This window comes from Pyxicephalus adspersus, chromosome 3 (assembly GCF_032062135.1).
Source record: "Pyxicephalus adspersus chromosome 3, UCB_Pads_2.0, whole genome shotgun sequence".
Taxonomy (NCBI): Eukaryota; Metazoa; Chordata; class Amphibia; order Anura; family Pyxicephalidae; genus Pyxicephalus; species Pyxicephalus adspersus.
The window spans coordinates 95791222-95813501 of record NC_092860.1 but is presented as its reverse complement, the minus strand read 5'-3'; the positions used below and the strand labels follow the sequence as shown (position 1 = coordinate 95813501).

Sequence of the window (22280 nt, the reverse complement as noted above, 5' to 3'; positions counted from 1 at the left end):
AGCGACAGTTATTGTATTATTGAATTACTAGATCGTAAATGGGGCTGCGAGTGTGTGTACCCCCCCCCCCCCACCACTCATTAAATGCCCTCTGGAGTCTGGCTTGCCAAAGAAGTAGTAGGCAAAGTGTAACCCCTCTCCCCTAACCAAAACCAGAGCCCTGTCTGCACCTCATGTGGAAAAAGATATCATTAGGGGAGGTCCTCATGGACAACTAAAAGGAACATGTTTATGTTCTGTGAGATGTAAAGGTATTTTGGTAAAATTTTAAATCTTATGTGGTTTAATCTAACAGTAAGTGTGGCAGCTTGGACCAAGCATTTTCAGGATTATTACTGATTACAATTTTGTCATTTACAATAGGTGGGGTGTATTAATAAATTACCTTCCATGGGTAACAATCACTACAGCCACCCTACATTCCATTATCTTTTATTTCAAACTTTCCACAACTTGCTTACAATAACGTGCCGTGAGCTGTAGGTATATATTGCAAATATATAAGGTGCAAATTAGCCAGTCTGTGTATAGGACCATGAAAGAACTGTTATAACCCATAACTGTGTGATATAGATAATTTACTAAAGCTGTTAACAACAGATAATCTGAACTTTGTTATATTGCATATTGTTTAACATTATCGGGAGAAGAGGCACTGGAAAGTAATCTGTGTCACCCCCACTGCAGTGTTACAGTCTGGCATAACATCCAATAAAACCTGTCTCTCGACTCCTTATCACCCTTATTCTATGTGCCTCTGTCCAAAAGTAATGATATATGCGTTAAAACGCACAATGAATAACCCCCAACCCCATTCCACATCATAGCTAGTCCTGGTAGCATCCATACTGCATGATTAGGACATATCTAGAGGAAAAGCATTTTGTTGCTTAGTGTCAGGTTTGTTTGCTGTGTAATTCCACAATGAAAAGCTTGGGAAAACTATGAGACCTATGTGGAGAACACCAAATGCTCTCTACTTTTTTACCCACTTTTAGAAACCTGATCACTTTTTCTATACTGCCTTAATAATAAAAGTAGAAACAGAATATGTTCCCTGATGACAAAGCTTAAAAAAAAATGGAGGGGTAACATAACACCTCTAAAGTGGTGATTAGACTCTCCATTCATTTGAATGTAAAATGTTCTCTACTTTCTAAGGAAGAAAACAGCCGAAAGGTGAAAAATATGGTGTTTGAATAAACCTTACTGATCCCCATTGTGATGTAGGTTACAAATTCAAAGTGTTAAATGCAACCTATAAAGTGTCAAGCAGACTAATTGTCACTGTATAAATATTGCAAAAGGAACATGTGACTGTCTTAAATATAAAAGCGGTAATCAAGGTTATCAAATATAGTAATATTCTCAGCTAATTTTTATAAATGAAAAAAAGTTGCTATGCATTTTGAATGAATTGAGAGAAAATCTAACATAGAATCTATTTTAACCCTAACATTCAAAATTAGAAAGAAGATCTTGAACTTTTTATTAAGCAATATATTCTTTGTTCATCTTGTGTATATCGAATAAGAGTTAAAGCTGTTGTTCCAGTTCTACAAGGAAAGATGTATCCAAGCAAAGGTCCAAAGGCATTGTTTTGCCCCTCGTAATGATACCTTATAAGCACCCTTTTCTGCATGTTACCTGAAAAAAAAACACAGTTTCAAGTGTGTGTTGTACTATTGGAAAACTTAATGCAATGTTTTCTTAAAGTGAGTGGTATATTTTGCATAGGAAGGTGGAAGAAGTTTAACGCTAACAGGGTGAGTCACTTTAGAGGAGGAGAAATACATGAACATCCTACTCTTGGAATAGACTTTAGACAGCCACATCACATGGTGATCTCTTTCTAGATAAGGGAAAAAATAAATTGGACACACACACACACAGACAGGTATCTCAGGCTGATCATTCTCTGACTCCTAGATCTCTCTCTACAGCCAGCATCATGACTTTCAATGGCACATGGAAAGTTGACAGAAGTGAAAACTATGACAAATTTATGGAAGTTATGGGTAAGTTTTCTTGCATTGGTATAGTCGATTCTAGCGATTATTTTATTATAATTATATTATTACTATACGTTTTTACCAAAATGTAACACTAATCTATCATCTCTTTTTAAAAAAGGAAAATATGGCTTTTTCAAGTATATTTAATCTAATAATGCTGATTTCATTACTGTATTCCAACAAATGCTGCAATTTGTGATTTGTCTATTTATAACAGGTGTGAATGTAATGAAACGTAAACTGGCTGCACATGATAACCTGAAGATCACAATCACACAGGATGGGGACAAGTTTAATGTGAAGGAATCCAGCACATTCAGAACCATTGAAATCAATTTTACTCTTGGAGTCACATTTGAGTATTCCCTTGCTGATGGAACAGAACTCTCTGTAAGTATATCCATTGGAGAGCGGCAAATTATATCAATAGAATACAGAACTAGCCTGCTCCCCATGTCTGTTACATTTGTCGGGTCTCTAAAACTGCAGTGATTTTCTCATTTTACTTGTGTATGTGTTGCGAAATATTTGTCACTTTTTCTGCAGAATTTACAAAAAAATGAAAACCTTTAATAATAAAGAGTTCTGAATGTAGAGAAACTTCTAAATATATGTAATTTTTTTGTTATTACTTAAACCAGTTTCTCCAGATTATGTCCAGAATTTTATGGTCAAAATATCTGACACATCTGATATGACTAAAAAACTTGCACCTTGATGTACAAGACTGACACAAACAGGGGAAAGTATGTTTATGACTGTACATGTTCTATCAGCTTGTAAATCTACTGCACTAATTGCCTGTTTCCTTAAGAGATGAAAACTGAGATAGGATGGTAAAACAAATACATATTATTTCTTGATATTGGCAATGTTGGTGTGTTTCATAAAAGGATGACAGGATAAGTCTGATTTATTAAAGCTCTCCTAGACTGGAGAAGATAGACTGGTAGAAACTGGGTGATCCACAAACCTGGAGTGGATTTCCTAAAACCATTTGCTATTATTTGGCAAATGTTTTCAATCACAATATATTGCTGTCAGACTGCTTAACAGAAAATTGCACTGTCTGGACAAATGTTTAATACCACATATAATAAAAGTTCACTGACTAACATAACGCCAACATGTAAATACCCTGCTTATTTCATAAAGTGGTACAAGAAGCAAGCAGGGTTTCACCAGCCACAGGAAGGTTTGGTTTGGTCTGAACAAATTTTTACTGCCACAACTCCAGAATTATCTATATATAAATACAAAACTATTACATTTGCATTTATAATATGTTATCAATATAGTGATTAATATAGTAAAATGACAGATCTTTTGTTTTTTTTACTTCCAGGGCTCCTGGGCTTTGGATGGAAATAAACTCATAGGAGCATTTAACAGAAAGGACAATGGAAAAGAGCTGAAGACATGGAGAGAGATAGTTGGGGATGAACTTGTGCAGGTATGTTTCCATTGAAGCTTTGTAATGTTTATCTATGGAAACTGTCACTTGTATACTGCTTTACCTATGTTATACCTTTATACACCATAATTAAACAAATCTAAGATCAGCAGTAAAACAAAGGGGAGCAAAGGGTTTTGGATAAAGCTGGGTACACACATGCAATAATTGTTGTTGGAAAGGATCTTTGACGATAGAGCGGCACCCTGCTGAGTGCTCTCCCCCTTCACTTTCATTAGGATTGTTTGTCGTCCATTGTGTACACACGCCAGATTCTCATCCAATAGCATTCCTGAGCCGATTATCAGATAAGATCCATTGGACGTGTGTACATAGCCTAAGTGTGCTGGGACTGCAAATGCATGCTTTATTTTACTAATCTGACAAATAAAGCTTTATAAAGTTCCTGGGGGGGTCACACAATGCACACTATATGGACCATATAGAAATGACCTTGTAAACAAGCATTTTGAGTGACAAAAATTTAATGTTAATCAAAAGAGAAACATAAAAGTACATTTTGAGATTTTGTCACACTAATACTAAACATATTGCTGGAAGTTGGTTCACTTCACATTTTCTCTATGCTTACTTTTTAGGTTACATTTTAGGTTCCCACACAACAGCAGATCACCAAAAACATGCATACATATAGGAGAGTAGAGCCAAATGTGTGCGCTATGCAGGCAATCTTTGAAGTTGTCAGTTGTATATCCCTACTATATGTAGATTTGTATATATGTACACTATAACATTTTTCTTTTTTTTTTTTTGATTGGTCTTTTTCAGACATACACATATGAAGGAACTGAAGCCAAAAGAATTTTCAAGAGATCCTAAACTAAATTATCAGTTGTACTAAAATGCAATAGCTAACAATCCATCTGTCCCCACGACAACAAACATCTATGCACAATTCATTGTTGTAAATAAAGTACATACATTAAAGATATTGTAGTTTAACTAAAACATGTTATGGTATTTGCATTTCTTTAATAAATACCTGTTTAGTGCTGCTTACCTTTTCAATTGTAACAACTTTTTAAAAGTACTTTATGCATTTGATCCGTAAAGAATATGCTAGCTTGTGATGGGGGGTGGTGCAAAAAAACAAAATAACAAACCCATTTGCTGTACAGTATAGCATTGCCTTTATCTATTTACCATACCATCATTTTCCAGAATTCAAAGAAACAAGAAATGCATATTTCACCTAATAATAGTGGGTAGTGCCATTCAGACTATTCCCTGTACAGTATTGTGAATCCATCATCTCCATAGTTTGTATTAGTAAAGCCTAGGAAGCCTTAAGTGGTGGTACATTAAATGATATATGAACCAGACACAGCCTAAAACAATACAGCTTCTTAATACTATTTATTGGATTTGTAACAGTTGACCACTAATAACAGAATGATTTAAACAGATCTGCATTATCTACTAGATAAGAAATATTTGTAATGTCTAATTGCTGTAAGTGTATTTGCTGGTGCATGGATGTTTCAGACAGACAGTGGGGTTCTTTTACTAAAGTTGTAGAGGTTGTATACTGCTTTTAGCACCACGGGTGGATGTAGGAAGGTGCAAAATGTGCCCTGTACCCTCCACATCCACAAGGGGCCAAAGCCAATTATGCTCAGAAGCCCACTGATGACCATGTCCACCACTCCTCAAAACCTACCTGTAAACACTAAGTGCTTAGAAGGGTTAGGAGGTAATAATTGCTAGGCTTGCCCAGGCAAAAGGGTAGCAGAATGGTGCATTTTTTCTATTTTTTTTTTCCATGAAACATGAAAAAACTATTTGTGAACACTTAAAAAACATGCATAACCAGTGACACGTAGTTCCCACCCTAACCTATTGAGTCAGCATGTAGAATCTGGAAAAAAATACTAATACTGCTGCCTCCTATACTACCTGTCGAATAAAGTATAGAAAAATTACCAAATCAGTCCAATGCTAATTTATTTTGCAAGTGGTTTTCAGCAGCAAAACCAATTCAAACTACTTGAACTACCTGCCCTTAAAAAGCTAACTAGAATTCAGCCGAAACTGAAATATTCGCTCCTATACTACAGTGTGGCTACTGTTTCCTCATTCCGCTGAACCACTACCTTGGGGAACATGCTACATGTGACTTTTTCCCACCGCAGCCCAAGAGAAAAAGAAGAAGTACAGAACTGTTCACTGCTGCCTACTGTCAATTGTGCAGGAGCTGGTAAATGTTATGGGTATTTTTGTTTCATTATCATGTAGAAACACTGTTCACCTTGTCAGACTACCAACCTCTTAGGACTGATAGAGCTCTTTCTGGATGGTTTACATCCAGTAGAAAATCTACATTTAATGCGGGGTAGAGACCTATCCACCTGACATAGCAGCCCAAAACAAGGTGTACTAGTAAACCATGTGCTGCCCATGTGCTAGGCATCACTCTAACTAAACAACACTTTTACACATCCTCTGGTTAAAATTATACCTAAGGACAAACTTACCAACCTAATTCTGAACTCCAAACAAGTTAAATGTATAAGTGAAATAAACACATATTACATTTGCAGTTCTGTCCAATCACATGTGGGATCCAGCCACCCCTGCCAGACAGGAAGTCACTGACAACGGAGAACACGAATGTAAATCTAGAACAATATTAATTCCTACAATCTCCCACTCCAAAAGTCAAACAACGTCTTTAGTACTACTATAGGACACGGTGCCTGGTGCTTCTTGTCTCAGTTTCCACAAATTTAATCCACAAATACATTTTTTAAAATGTTGCATACAGGTGCAAGAAAGCAAACTTAAAACTAACATCAAGAAATACGCATTGGAGCACAAAGCACGGTACAAAATATACAGTGAATATACAGTTCAATGAGACTGGAATACTTTTTCCAGAATCAAATCATCATAGGTAATATGACAAGACAGCTATAATTGTTAATCACATTTCTCATTTGCTATATTCAGATTTAAAATACCTCAATCTGCACATACAGATATCTATGAGTCTGTACATGAACTTGTTTAGAGTTATAGATTAATAGTTTCATTCCAGATACAGCATTGCAGCCCAAAGAAGAAAGAAATAAAAACTTTCTTAGAAGTAGGTGGATACTAACAGTATCCATATGAGGCTCTTTAAGTACTATGGTTTTATGAGAAATCAGGACCTAGGTTTGTGGTGGTTAGGATATTTTTCCTGACAGACTAGATTTGCCAACCCTGAGTAGTAGTATTATTAAGAAACAAAGAAAAGAAGGAAAGTGAATTAATCTATTAAATGATAATTCTTATATAACAATACAAAACATCTTCATCAGGTAGACCAAAATATTGGACTTATGGTTTCCGAGAGACATTGATTACAGTTTAGGCCCAAAGGGGCACTATACAATAGTCATCTAGTCATACAATGCTAGATGACTATGAAAATTAGGCAAAATTAAACTAGATATGCCTACATATACAACATTACATTTTGAAATACATACTGTCAATATACTGGTATTCTATATTCTGAATATTTACAGAACTAATCACAGAGAAGTCATTGAAAAACTCCATTTGTATGATTTCCTTTTATGCTGATGATCAGGACAATCACGTTGAAGGCTCCAGCAGTAGTCTGCCATCATGTGTCTATCCCATGTGCCCTGATACCTTCTTCCATCACCTTTATATCTTGATAGAACCTCTCCCCTTGTTCCTCACTGAAATCGCCAGGGTTCTCTGTAAATTTTTGCAAATGGCTATGGAGATAGTGTACCTTTATACTCATAGTAGCACCCACATTTTTAATGTTTAAGACCAGTTCTTCATAATTTTGTGCTTTATGGTTACCCAAGAGGTTCTTGACAACCATGACATAGCTGTGCCAGGCAGAAGCTTCAGTATCAGTCATGTAACTTGTGAAATTTGAATCATTTATCAGTTTCTGAATCTGGGGTCCATCAAAGATTTATGATTTTAATTTTTAAGTACTCAATCCAGGGAAGAATGCTACAAATGTATTTAAAGCAATCACCGCCCTTGTTCAGAGCTCTAACAAATTGCTTCATCAATTCCAACTTGTGTAGTGGAGGGAAAATGATTTTTTCTTTGTCAACCATTGGCTCATGATGTTCGCTGCACCTTTTTTCATGTTTTCCCTTGTCACTTTTTTCCAGTGATCCTGCTTTGCCCTACTATCCCACAAGCAGTTTAAACATGGGTACTTTGTGTATCCACTTTGCTGTCCAAGTAGGAAGTTCACCATTTTTAAATCAACACATATGGACCATTGGTGTTCATGATAGCAAAGCTTTTGTAATACCATTTTGATATTGTCATATACTTCTTAGGTTTTCTTGAGTGACCAATTGGAATTGATGCATAGCAGTTGCCATTATGCAATAAAACAGATTTTAAACTTCAAAGGGAACTGTCTATGAAAAGCCGCCAGTCTTCTGCTCGGTATTCTGATACTCATACATGGGCTAGTAGTCCAGCGATGTTACAACAGTACACAAAGTCCCCATCTTCACTGAAATATAGTAGGAGTGTCACCTCTCTTGTCCTATAAACCGTTATTTTACCCGCCTTGGGTGTATTCCGGAGTATGGCTCGAGGTGAATTTTACATATCAAAAGAAGAAACCCAGAGCCACACTCGAGGTAGAAAAAAAAATTCCACCTGCTCCCCTCAATCCAGCGGCATCCTCAGCGATCCCTGGCCGGCTTGTGCGTTACATCCTCGGTGTGCTCGGTGTGATGCATGAAGTGTCGGGTACACTGGGGAGGCAGTAAAAGGAAAATCTAAATATTAAATAATAAATCCGAACGTTTATTGTATTTTTGTACCCTTGTTTGGACAAATGAATTTTTTTTTTAAAAGTTTATTTTATTTATAATTTTATTTATGAAATTATTTTTAAGTATTTTATATATTATAATTTATGATTTGTTTTTCAAACTTTATCATACCCGGGAGGTATTCCTAAGAATTACAGGCCTAAAATATTAAACAACAAATTTCCACGCAAAACATTGTGCAACTTTTTACATAAAAATACAGACATTGACAGCCAGGGGGGTTAACTTCCGGTCTCAGACAGTTCTTTTCTTTTGGCCTGGGTGCTAAAAGTTCAAATGCTTGTTTTGACAGCCTTAGGTCATGTATTAAATCATTGGGCTCTTTTTGGAAGAACTGCTGGTTTGATGAAACACTTCCTGCATATTCACTTCCACTGCTAACTCCTGGATTGCACTCCAAACCCTGTATATCCTCCATGTCAGATACAGGAATATCAGGGAGTGTACTGAACACCGGTATGGGAACATCAGCCCCATGCGGCACAGGTCGTCTTGCTGATTCTAAATCAAGGTACTCCCCACTTGTTTTTCTTGTAACGATTGAAACCTTTTACATTAACAGCTCAAAAATAACAATCTTTTTTTTATTTTTGGGCGCTTGCCATTCCACAGGTACACCAAATTTCAAACTTTTCAGTTTTCCATTTTTCCACTGACGTAGACACTCTACACAAGTTTTGCATACCATATGGGGAGCCCAATACTTATCTTGGTCCCATAGTTTAATACCAAAATAATGCAAGATATGCTTTTTTCACAAATTCTGTAATGTTTCTTCTCTGTTTTTGCTGAGAATATTCACCACAAATTTAGCAAAATACATTACGGTAATTTAAACAACTAGAAAAAAGAAAGGCAAAATAAAGTTTCATGAAAATAATGCTACATTTAATATATACAATGCAAAACATTGCTGTAAATAAAGATTGATAATAATATGCTGTTAACATTTGTTGTTGGTAAAACCTTCTATTCCGATTTCTGTATCACAAGAACTAGAGCCAATTCAATGAAACTGATGTAATTTCTGGATTTAGCAGACCTGAAATACACTAAATATATTGAAAAATCCTTGGCAAGTGAAAAAAAAAGTTTTTTGTTGATATATTATTTTTGAATATTTATTATTATTGCTGTCTGCACCCTACTAGGAAGATGTTGATCATTTTCTGTCATAGTTACTGAAATAAATGAAGGTGGTAATTCTGGGTTGATGGCATCTAGCCTAGATGCCTTTAAGTGGAGAATGGACAAATTTCTGGAGGAAAAGTCCATCACGAGTTACTAGCCCTGATGGGTATGTGCTAGCTCATTATAGATGTGGGCAACTGTGAGATACAGGAGCTGAACTAGATGGGCCATGTTCTTATCAGGTTATCAGCTTTATCAGGTTGGTGCTCATTGCTGGTGTCATGTTTTGGATTGGTTCTGTCATAGAGAGTGATTGCTGTACATTGCACACCTATTGACATCTGTTCTGTGCTTCCAGTACACAAAAAGTTACAATGTCATTGCATAGCGGCAGGTTGCGTTTACTTGACATCACATGACCTGTGTAATGCTCAGTGTGCTGGGATAGTTTGGTGTGCAGCGTTGAGCTCTTTATGGCCTATGTGTGCGCTATATGAGAGGACAGGACAGACATGGCACTCATCGTACAGGTAGTCCCCGGGTTAAGGACTTTCAACATACGGATGATAGATACAAACAGACTTCCCTGCTCACTATGTGCAGAGATTTGTGTTTGTGATTGTAATTACTATGATATAATAAATATTAAGCCTTTAGTTTCACTTTTCTCTATGTGTCTTTTGGATCCTGGTATTCTCAGAATTAAGTAAAGTTGTCTCAATTGTATTTAAAGTAAATAATTTGCTGGGATCAAAACTTTTCTTTGAGTTTAAGGGTTTAGGTATATTAGTAAGAGTCATCGTTGCTACCACTGTGCCCAAAGGAGAATTATCTTCTGAAGTCAGATTAAAAAATATAAGTTTTGCATACTATCAAATCAAAACAATTTTACTGTAAAAACATTTCCTCAGCATTAGCGCCAAAAGAAACAAAAGCCCTGTCCTAAATGTATTTATTATTTCTGCTTCTCTCGTGTACTTTTTTATTATTCTAACATTGCATAGTCTTTGTTCTGCTGCAAATGACAACGATGACCTCTGGTGGTAGAAATATAATTTGCAAGCAGTGCATAATATGTTATCACAAAATTGAGGCTAATATGACTGAATAAATAAGACATAATCAGAATTTGATTGAACCGAATTGTTTCCTGAATTAACTATTTGACAGAGGACGCAATGATCTAAATTAAATATTGGCATGCAATATACTCAAAGTCTATTTGAAAGACCAAAATTTCTTTGTATGTTCCAGAATATACTAGCCGCTACAGGCCTGGGGGATCAGAGGTCTGTAGCTCTGCAATTGTTGTCCCAGCACAACACAAGTAAGGACTACCAGGCAGGGGGAAGCACATGTAGTTGCACAGCAGAGGGTGATCTACTGACTTCCTATCACCAGTATATATACATACTTATGGGAAGGTATGGATGTACACCTGTGGTTACCAGTGGGATATGGCAGTACAGCACTGGGATCGATCTCTTCATTACCATTTAGGACTGCGTATCCCAAATAATTATTATGGGGGTCTGGAAGAGAATAGCTCCTACTCTGAGGGAGGAGTCGTCAATCTCAATGAAGAAGGGCTTGGTGACTTCTGGCCTAACCAGAGCTGAGCCAGAAAGAAAGGCCTGTTTTAGGATATGAAAAGCCTCAATAGCCTTAGAGTGCCAGTTTTTAGTCAGCATCCTTCCAGGTCAGTGCCGTGATGGGAGAAACCAGCGTGAAGTAATTTCTGATAAACTGCCAGCAACATTTTCTAAATCCCAGGAAGCGCTGAGTAGCCTTAGGACCACAGGGGAGTGTCCAGTTGGAAATAGCTGCAACCTTTTCAGGATCTATGGAGAGGCCCTCTTTTGAAACTATGTAACCCAAGAAGGGTACCTGAGGCAGTTCGAACAGGCACTTTTCTGCCTTTAAGAACATTGCCCCTGATTCATCATTGAAATCCGCGATCGCTGGAAGCGCGATAATACGCGCGACCCGCGATCAGTAAAAAGCTGTCGGATAAGCGCGGCTCCGTGCGCGAGCTTTTCCGGTTGTTGAATAGCGCGATCGCGCGCGATTCCGGATCGCTAATACGAATGCGCGACCGATAATCCGATTTTGCTTGATGAATCAGGGGCATTGTCTCTGAGTCGTTGTAAGACCAAACGGACAATGTCTGTGAGTAGGCAAGTCTGGAGAAAAAATAAGAATGTCATCCAGATCAACAACGCAGATATATAAAAGATCTCGAAACACCTCATTAACAAAGTGTTGGAAAACAGGGCATCACAAGGTATACATAATGCCCATCTCTGTTGTTAAATCTGGTTTGCCATTCATCCCCTTCTTTGACCTGAATTAGAATATATGCACCTCAGAAGTCTAGTTTGGTAAAGATATGTGCACCACAGAGACGGTCAAAGAGCTCAGGAATGAGTGGCAGAGGGTAGCCATTCTTTACGGTGATGGCAATCAGACTGCAGTAGTCAATGCATGGCCGGAAAGTGCCATCTTTCTCTGGACAAAGAAAAACCCTGCCTCAGCAAGAGGAACACAGGGGAAGAGGACTGACGAGTAAGTCCCCTTTGCAGATTTTCTTTGATATACTCGCTCATTGCCTGGGTCTCAAGGAGACTAAGGGGGTATACAGGACCTCTTGGAGGTATGGAGTTAGGAATGAAGTCTATCGCACAGTCAAAGGACTGGTAGGGAGGTAGTTGCTCGGCTTGATCAGGCAATTGGAATGACACAAGGGACCCCGGGCCAATACCTCTAGAGTAGACAAATAAAGCACTGGGGAGTGTAGTTGAAGCCATGGGAGTACCAGGATGACTGCAGAGGTGGCTTGAGGAAGCACAAGAAAAGTTATGGTCTTGTGATGTAATACACCAACAGACATTTCTATGGGTCTAGTCTGGAAGCAGATAAGTCCACACGACAGAAGAGTACCGTCCACTGCAGAAACGCGCAAAGGTTGAGATAAAGGCTCTATAGGCCAAGTACATGTAAAGGCAGAGACCTGAAAACAGGTGCTGGGACCTTTCCTCTGGAGATAGCCATGAATGGCCAAGCTGCATGAGTTCTTCTTAAACAGGAAGAACAGTAGAGGCCGGAGTTTTCACTCTGAACTCACTGAAAGGATGGTGCCAGTCGTGGTACAAAGGATTTGCACGAACGAGACTTCTGGAAACGCTCTTAGAAGCGAATGTCAATCTGGATGGCCAAGGAGATGAAGCCATCCAGAGAGGGGGGAATCTCCCAACCAGCCAACTCAACCTTGATGTGGTCAGAAAGGTAGCTTAGCTTTACTTAGCTCACAGACTGCACTCAGTGTTCGTGCAACATGTCTCTATTGTGCCAAGACCCTAGTTCTGTGAGCTAGTTCCTGTACACCTGGTTCAATTCAGTGTTTCCTCTGTCCGACTCCTGCCTTAACCCCTCGTTGTCAAGTCTGTTGGTTCCCAGCCAACTTTTCTGGGCTGATCTAGTGTTCCTGTCTGTCTGTGGATATCCCTGTGTCTCCTGTTGCTTCCAGTGTCTCCTGTGTTCCCTGTGTCTGCAGTGGCCTTCTGTGTCACTAGTGTCTGTCCCCTGGATTCCTGACAATTGACCCCTAACGTGTGACCTGACCACTCTTGCTTGCTGCCTGCTTCAACTATCCTTCTGCTTTGGTATTTGGTACTGTAATTTGCCACCTCGGTGTGCCCAAAGACCACCACCTGGAAGTAACCAGCGGCACAACCTCCTCACCATCAGAGGCTCTGGAGAAGACCTGGTTACTGCTTAGACTCTACACCTGGGCCCTCCTCAGGGCTTACACCACCGCCGTGCAAGTTGTAGCCCCCCCAGTGGTCCTGTCTCTCCGTACATGACAGATTTACTTTCATCAGTGAACCTGGGTGATCCAGCAATCCTGGAATGGATTTCTTCAAAGTCATTTGCTAGCAAATGTTTTCAGTTCTGGACCAGATCCATTCCAGGTTTGCTGGATCACCCAGCTTCACTGATGAAAGTGTATCTTCTTCAGCCTTAGAGAGCTGTAATAAATCAGGGCATATGACAATGGGAAAGACCATTAACTTTGAAGAAATTTCCTCTCATTTCCTGTTGGGTTCCCGATGCGGGAAGTGAAGGGAAATCTCCTTAGAAGGAAGGAAAACATTTAGTCCCTTCTTTATCCAAATCACTTTGACAACACTTTTTACCTTATGCAACACTTACCTAACTTATGCATTCATACTGAGTGTGGCATATTGTTTTAATAAAAGGTTGTTTTTTTTTTATTTTTTTAGTTTATCGTTGTAATTATACACCTGTGTATTGTTCAGGTATTTATGGTTGTAGTGTGTAAACAGTGCTCTGTAACTCTGTAAGAACAGATAAAACTGTTGGCTTTCTTCCATGAAAGCATATGATGCAAATTACCTGACCTTTGCCTCTAGGTGTGAGGAATCAGGTTGTACAAGCTGACATGACCTGTACCGCCCTCGGGTGTGTCACCTGCTCCCCTCCCCCCGACTCCAGTGCTCCTTTCTGAGGAATTCGCTGATCACCATAGAGACCAGAGGCCAGCTTCCTGTCATGTGAACACTGCCGGGTCACGTCTTCACTTGTTGGCCGCCGCCTGTGATACGCTGTACAATATGGAGAGCAGACAGAGGAAGCCGGAGGAGAGCGGTGCCGATACAAAGCCCGCAGACCTGGCGGAGCGGAGGAAGGAGGCCCAGGGATGTCTACAGACTCTGTCCAGCCATTCCTACTGGTTCGATATATGGATCTTCCTATTGTTTGACCTGGTGCTATTCATCTTCATCTATCTGCTGCCCTAATGTGAGTACACACCCAGCACTGGGTATTACCCAATATACCATCTTAGGGGGTAATAACTAGGGGTATCAGGCAAGGGGGGCAGCCTTATAAATAATGCTGTGGGGGTAATAGGTAGGGGTGTTTATCAGCATTGGGGAGGGGGGTATTATAGAATGCTATTGGGGTATTTATCAGCATTGGGTGGGTGGGTGTGTGTGTGTGTGGGGGGGCAAATATAGAATGGTATGGGGTATTATCTAGGGGGATTTATCAGCATTGGGGGGGTGTCTATTATAGATGGTATGGGGTAATATCTAGGGGCATTTCTCAGGATTTTGCGTTTGTAACAGGCTGGGGTTCAAAGAATAGAAGCCGACAGTAGTCTCATAGGTATAGATTTGTGACAGGTAGGTATATATTTAGGGGCCTTGCTATGTTAGTGGCCCCGGGCTCCCCAATTTGCATTTTCAATTTAGGACTCCTAGTTGCACTTTCCTCTGAAACAGCAACCCCAAAGTTCAATTTTTATAACTGTTTACATTTGTGACCCCTATATCTTGAAATTCTTTAAAGGGGGGGCTGAAATTATAATAACTAGTATCTATGAGGGTCCCCTGTACACCCTGAAAATTACAAGTCATTGTCACATACATATTAGGAGATATGGAGGTTTGTACACAGAGAGCTGTGAGGATGCAGAATGACATGTAGACTTCACACACAGCTCTATCAGTAGATACATTTCACCGGCAGCTTTTTTTTTTTTTAAATGGAAATCTGAGCTTGTGCTATGAGATGGGGGCGGGGCTGCCTGTGTCCCCTTCACATGAAAGCTGAACTGTGTGTGCTCACCTCTGATCCCAGCACCAATCTTCTGAACGGATGACACAGAGCACAGAGCAGCCTCACTGAGATCCGTGCAGAGAAATAGAGCTGCCGAGGAGAGCTGGGCGGGGTATTCACAGCAGCCGGGTGGAGCAACCGGCTAATACCCTCTGGGGAGAACTATGCCTTCAATGTCACTTGCTCAACCAGTTTGTCATAAGCTGTTACATAAGATGTTTTCTTTTACCAGACAAGAATCTAGATTACAATAAAAAGCTTGCAGAGGTCCTATTATTCCCCTTTTTAACATTTTACTTCGGTGTTGCTGTCTGAACTTTTTTTACTTTCTGTTCAGACAAGAAACATCAGAAAGTGAAGGAATATCTCTGACTGCTGTAATACTTGACATGGGATCTAATCCTTCCTCACTGTCCCAGATCCAACAATAATTATTTTGGGTATAGACTTTAAAAGAACCCGTAGGCTGATCCTTTTCTCCAAACACTTGATGTCCATCTGGCCTTCGCACAACTCTGAGGCAAGTGAAGACAAATCTGGATCTCATTTATTCAGGGGCAATTGAGGTGAATATTCACAATCCGGTAACGGTGCAGGATCCAGGACCTGAGATCAGCCTCATTTTCATGGATATGCAAAGTATTTTACCTTTACAATAACTTTTCAAAATAACAAATGCAACAATGTAATGTTTAATTAAAGATCAGTAAAATACTTTCTCTTATGAACACATATGCATTTTATGTTGCAGCGGGTTGCCCAGGATTATTCCCCAGAGAAGATGTGCGCAGTGCCTGCTGGATGCTGAGAGCTGTGGCTATGTGACAAGCAGAGATACCAAAAGAACAGTTTCATCAACCAAGACCTGTTCAATCTTCCCATTCCTTTGCTGAGATATTTATTTTTACATATAATTACTTTTTTGGAGCTATTTAATAAATACTTGTATATTAATGATACTTATACAATAAAAAAAGTTCAAATGTTGGATTTGTAAATCTTGGTTGTCTATTCCTAATTGTAATGTTGTTTCTGGTCACAAACCACATTAAATGTGCGGATTTTGGGCACAATATACATTCTATGTAAATGTCTCTGCAGGGAGTTGCTGTGTAAGTACAGTGGCTTCTGTCAACTGAACATTCTCATAGAGTTTGTATATTTCAATGTTTATAAAACAACACTCGTAGTTTTGCATTTGCTAAGTTTCATTTATCTGCAGAACTGTCTGTATTTCATGTCAGGTAAAGTAACCTGACTGGTGAAATGTTTTTTTTTTTTTTTTTTTTTTTTTTTTTAAATATTTCTGTTTTAACCCCCCTAGCAGTATTCCTGAGTGTGACTTGCCATGCAAAAGCAGTATTCCTGCGTCACACTCGGGGATACTGTTAAACATAAAAAAAAAAAAAACTTACCTTGTTCCATTGTCGTCCCCCAGAATTTTGCTGGTCCCTGCAGGTCCTCGGGACACGTCTTCTTTCTTCGATCTTCAGCCGGTGTCTGCAGAGATGTTCTTCGGGGTTTCCTGGTGACTTTGGTGTGGGCGGGAGGAGCGGTGGGAAATTCAAATAAATTTGTATTGGATTCAATACAAAATAGCTGTATTGAGTCCAATACAAAGAAATCCTTATATAATTATATTATACATGCTACTATACAGTTATATTACATGTTTCACTATTTTTTTCTTTGTTTTTTCAGATTTTTTTGTTTTTTATACAGACAGAATTAGAACACTGGGGGGGGTTTAACTTTTACCTACCAGAACCTTATCCCAACCCCCATTGTTCACACATGCTAAAATCCACATTTTTAGTATAAAGATGCTTCTGTTGTAACAGCTGTGCAGTTCTGAGAATGGCCACTAGGTGGCAGAATGAGTCGTTTTAATAGGAACTGAAAAAAGTCAGAGAATTTGGGACAAATTGATAGGGAAATAAATTAATCAGAGCCCTGTATGTTTTGTTAGGAAAAGTGTTGTTCTTTCTACACAAACATGAATGGAACTGGGAGCTGTGCTAAAATTACATGAAATATGTGAATTTCTGAAATCGGCAGAACAAAATATGAATAGTTTACTCTTAGGGTTATATAGTTAGGTTGAAAAAACACTAGGGAAAAACATAAACTACAAATCAGTATATCCCAGATAAAAACCCTATAGGGTTGTATTTATAAATAGTTCCCCTATTTAACAGTTTGTTAGAATATATTACATTTCCTATTGTGACTGATGTGCCTCCTTGATAATTGCCCACTAGGTCACAGAATAAGCCCTAGTTTATATCTATAAATCATATATATATATATATCTTTGGTCTTTGTGCAGCTCTGTGCTATATGTCAGAGCTATATTTGGTGATCACTAGGAAACGCAGGGAGACATTTCAATTAAACTTGCTATGTTCTACCATCACTCGGAAACGCATCGACACATTTCAACCAAACTTGCTAGACATGACTCAGACTCATGTGAGTGCACCGTTGATCTTTGTACAGAGCTGTGGTATATATCAGAGGTATATTTGCATGTTAGTATGTATGTATTCCTCTGTCACTGTGTGCCTTTTACTTATTACTATATTTTTACATACAACAGTGTGAGACCCGATTACAGGATAACAGTGATAGAGCGAATACATCTAGAGCTTTAGAGACCGTACAACAGCATTAGGCCCTACTACAGGATAAGAGAGATAGAGCTACTACATCTAGAGCTTCAGATACAGTACAACAGCGTGAGAACCGAGTGCAGGAAATGAGAGAAAGAGCCAGACGATCATTCATCTCATGGCTCACAAGAAAGCGTTAAAGCAAAACATGAGTACATCTGGGGGATGAAAGTGCTCTAATTTTCTCTAAAAAAAACTACTTGAAATCAGAGAAGGTAGGTTACCAGTAGGGATAAGCGAATTTTTAAAACTCGATCTCACTGCGAATTCGGCCGTTCTCGCTTACCTGAAATTTTAAGCGAGAATGGTCGGTGTAAACTCACTGATCGAGCTCGAATTAAAAAAAAAAGCGCGGACTTCGATGATCAATGAATGCAGCTCCGGCTGCATTCATTGATCAGCTTAGTGTGCGATCCTCGGCACTAGAGGTAAATGGGTTACAAGTCCCCCCAAAGCTTTCCTCAGCCAATCAGGGAGCACTAAAGGTTTTGAATGGGGATACTTGTCCCCATTTAACCTCTAGTGCCGGGGATCTCAAACAGGATTCCCAGGACTGCAGGAATGATTGCAGCTCTGAGAATCCACTGTGCTCCCGGGCCACTAGAGGGCAATTAACCTCTAGTGCCCGGGGATCTTCTCAATGAATGTGTCCGTGGTCGCATTAAATGAGAACAATGTGTGATCCCCGGCACTAAAGGTAATTAACCTCTAGTGCCCCGGGGATCGCAAACAGGAGGATTCCCAGTGAATCCCCGGGAATACTCCTGTTATAATGTCCTCGATCTTCCGATAGTTTCACGAAATCGGTTCACCGAAATTTCACAGAACTATCGGAAGTTCGAGGAAACTCACTCATCCCTAGTTACCAGTTGAGTGTTCTGGCAAGATAAAATTACCACACCATTTCTGTAACCTGGTGTCATCCATTGCAGAGCTAATAGATAGTCTTTTCAGCAGTTTTACAAAACTATAACAATTTTAACTCGTTGCGAGAGAGGGCCATTCTTGCTGCTAAAAATGAAGATGTCCACGAAATAAACAATCAAATGCTTGCCATGTTACCAGGCGTAGTCACTGAATACAAGTCTATCCTTACCGTAGTAGATGCAGATGAGGTCATCAATTTCCCAACAGAATTCCTAAACTCAGTTGAACCGGCTGGATTACCACCACATATTATTATTACCACATATATTTTAGTACGGAACCTCGATTCACCAAATCTTTGCAAAGGCACAAGGCTTTGTGTTAAGAAACTGCTGGCCATAGTAACTGAAGCCACTATCTTAAGGGGAAAGGGAGAGGGTGAGACAGTTTTTATCCCACGGATACTACTCATTCCCACGGATCTCCTTTTTCAATTTAGGAGATTACAAATTCCAGTGAGACTTGCTTTCTCTATCACAACCAACAAGTCACAGGGGCAGACTAAAACATACTGCAGAGTGGATTTGAGATTGCCCTGCTTCTCCCATTGACACCTTTATGTTTAAAATTTCTGTCCTACTTTAAAAAAAATACTGATATTTCAAGTCTGATACCTCTTGCTATTTACCAAAAAAGCCAGGTTGCTGTGGGAAAAATTCTGTCCTACTCTAAAAAAAAAATACAGATATTTCAGTCTGATACCCTTTGCCATTTACCAAAAAAGCCAGTTTGGTAAAGAAAAATTTCTGTCCCACTCTAGAAAAATACAGATATTTCAGTCTGATACCTCTTGCTATTTACCAAAAAAAAAGCAAGGTGCCTGCAGAAAAAAATTTCTGTTCTACTTTAAAATAAAAATACAGATAATTCAGTCTGATACCTCCTGCTATTTACTAAAAAAAAGCCAGGTTGCTGCAGCAAAATTTGTCCTACTCTAAAAAAAAAAAAAAACTACAGATATTTCAGTCTGATACCTTTCGCTATTTACCAAAGAAGACCGTTTGGTAAAGTGAAATTTCTGGCCTACTTTAAAATAAATACAGATCCATAAATGGTTGTAATTTTGATAGTCTTCCCAATATAGCAGCTCAGAAAACGTTCACCAGAAGTGGCCTCCATATAGAAATGATAATGAAATTAATGCAAATAAACGTCAGCCTTCTGCAGCTTCTGCTGTGTGAGTTAGTTAGGATTGCAAACATCGGGGAGCCCCAATACAGATATTTTAGTGTTTGGTACCTGTTCCTATTTACCAATAAAGACCGTTTGGTACAGTGAAATTTCTGTGCTACTGTAAAATATATACAGATATTTTAGTGTTTGATACCTGTTCATATTTACCAAAGAAGACCGTTTGGTACAGTTAAATTTCTGACGATGGACTACACCCAGCTCTAAATGCCAGTTACCAATGCGGTCCACGCTCCGTCTCAGGGCTCACCGCCTCCTGCTGCTTGCTGCCGCCTGTCAATGCTCCATTCACTAAAATTGTTTTACACACTTGTGGGTGGCATTGATGATGCACTGCACCCACCTCTCCATGGCACTTACCAATGCGGTCTCCCTGGCGATAGTGGACCAGAGGCCACACACTGCCACTGCTCTCGCTGACCCACGCACCGTCTCTGGTCCTCCATCCTTTTGCCTAATGTCACCGCGCTACTACTCCACAACTTTATGGGTGGCATTCCTAACACGTCATCCACATCATAATGCCAGCTAGCAATGCAGTCTCCTGCTGTTTTGACGGCAGAGACTGCTGCTAGTGGGTTGAGTTCACACGTAGCGCCACCCTTTCTCAATGTCCTAATGTTTATCCTGCCTTCTGGATGCTGTCCATCACGTAAAAATCCTATTTGCCTGCTGTCACTTTGCCTGCCATTTTCTGGAAAACCACAAGGTCTTTTGGAACTTTTGTATTTTTGCCTTGTTGCCACTGTTCTCCTACACATACCTAGAAAATTTGGTGCTAATAGGGGCTTTGCTAATATTTTGCTTAAATGTTTAAATTCGGCCCATTGACTTTAATAGAATTTGCAAAATCGGTTGGCCAAAATTTGGCGAACCCATCGGAAGTTCAAAGAAATTTGCGTGAAACTGTCAGAGGCCTTCTCGCTCATCCCTAACACCTGTAACAAAAACATTTCTTCATCTTTTTACAGCGCTGTGTGTCATAAATATGTGTGTGCACTTGATATAGATGACATAGATGTGTGTATGTGATCACATGGAGACATTTCAACCAAACTTGCTATGTTCTACCATCACTCGGAAACGCATCGACACATTTCATCCATGAGGCCTTATAATAGAATATAATAATTGTAGGATCGGATATAGCAACTGGGGGGGGGGTTGTGACGTCACTGGACAAGTATAATAAACAGGAACCAGGCACAGAAATGAGCAGTTCAGTTTGGGATTATTTACTAAACCTATTTACACCAAAACACGGCAAATAAAACAAAACAATAAAACAAAACCTGGCCACTTGGCCTCTAACTGACTGTTAGTTCCCTCACTATCAGGCCTGGGCACCCTACTGCTGCACAGGACCCTAATGCCCTAGCAGTACAGTTTTTCCCAAACACTCTGTTTTTACTCACAGTTTCTCCTTGAACTCCACCCAGTTAACAGGTCAAGAACTGGAGCTCAGAAAAGAGCAGGCTGGGCGTTTATATCCACAGCATAATTGTTAGGATAGGTTTCAGCTGGGATTACTCTTAATCATCCCCAAGCCTCTTTAGCTCCCCCACCTGGCCAAGAAGCCCATTGTCATTCAGCCTGGTACTTCAGTTCCACCTTCAGGTCAAAAAGAAAACCGCCTGATCAAACAGAAAAATATTCTGCATATAATCTGTATCTTGGACAGATATACCTATCGTCCTGGATGAAACCCTGTGTTTTCGTTGGCCAGCTGTTACATAATATAAGATTGCAAAAAATAAATACCTGGGCAATGCCGGTAATCGGCTAGTATGAAATAAAACAAGAAATGCATAGGGATTCCAACAGCTGTGCATGAAAATACAACTTGGTTAAAGCAAGAACTAAACTTAATTAAAAAATTCCAATTACCTTTACTTCCGCAGATCCCTCAATACCTCTGGAGCTTTCCCCAATTTGGTCCTGTGTGTTGAAGCAAAACGCCCCTTCTGTGCATGCCCAAAATCAAGCATGCAGAGGAGCAGCCAGAAGACTCCAGGTATATATATAATGTAGGTATCGGAGGAGGTTCTGCACTCTAATTTAATTTTTCTGCTGTGGAAACAACCCTTTTACATAAAGTAAAAATTATCTACTCTCTATGTAAAGTAAACATTTTGGTGATAGGTCCACTTTAAGGGTAAAAAAAAAATATGTGAACATAGCTCTTGGATCAGTGGTTCTCAACCAGGATTCCTCCGGATGTTGCTAGGGGTTCCCTGAGCAATGACTATTATGACTCTGAGTACAGTTTTCCCTGACACCAGTGGTCTTTTTGGCTATCTGTAAGGTTGACATTCTTCCCACTGGCCACCACCCTAATGTACTGTGGATGTACTAACTATAGAAGGGGCTCCCACCAAGATCAAGAAAGGCTGCC

General features: G+C 39.5%; 1 protein-coding gene and 1 long non-coding RNA gene across 2 annotated transcripts; both read left to right on the top strand.

Annotated features, from left to right (window-relative positions):
- Positions 1-1410: 1410 nt before the first annotated feature.
- FABP2 (fatty acid binding protein 2) lies at positions 1411-4488 on the top strand. The gene is made up of 4 exons (XM_072405781.1): positions 1411-2018; positions 2233-2405; positions 3361-3468; positions 4258-4488. The coding sequence occupies exons 1-4, from the start codon at positions 1952-1954 to the stop codon at positions 4306-4308; spliced, it is 399 nt and encodes a 132-aa protein (XP_072261882.1). The 5' UTR covers positions 1411-1951; the 3' UTR covers positions 4309-4488.
- A 9410-nt stretch (positions 4489-13898) lies between these two features.
- On the top strand, positions 13899-16093 carry LOC140326821 (uncharacterized). Its single transcript, XR_011919930.1, has 2 exons — positions 13899-14273; positions 15847-16093. It is a non-coding gene; the product is annotated as an uncharacterized lncRNA (long non-coding RNA).
- Positions 16094-22280: the final 6187 nt, after the last annotated feature.

Coding starts and splice junctions, on each gene's coding strand:
- FABP2 (XM_072405781.1), top strand. CDS start 1,952: ATGACTTTCAATGGCACATGGAAAGTTGACAGAAGTGAAAACTATGAC. Junction 2,019..2,232: donor CAAATTTATGGAAGTTATGG/GTAAGTTTTCTT, acceptor TATTTATAACAG/GTGTGAATGTAATGAAACGT. Junction 2,406..3,360: donor CTGATGGAACAGAACTCTCT/GTAAGTATATCC, acceptor TTTTACTTCCAG/GGCTCCTGGGCTTTGGATGG.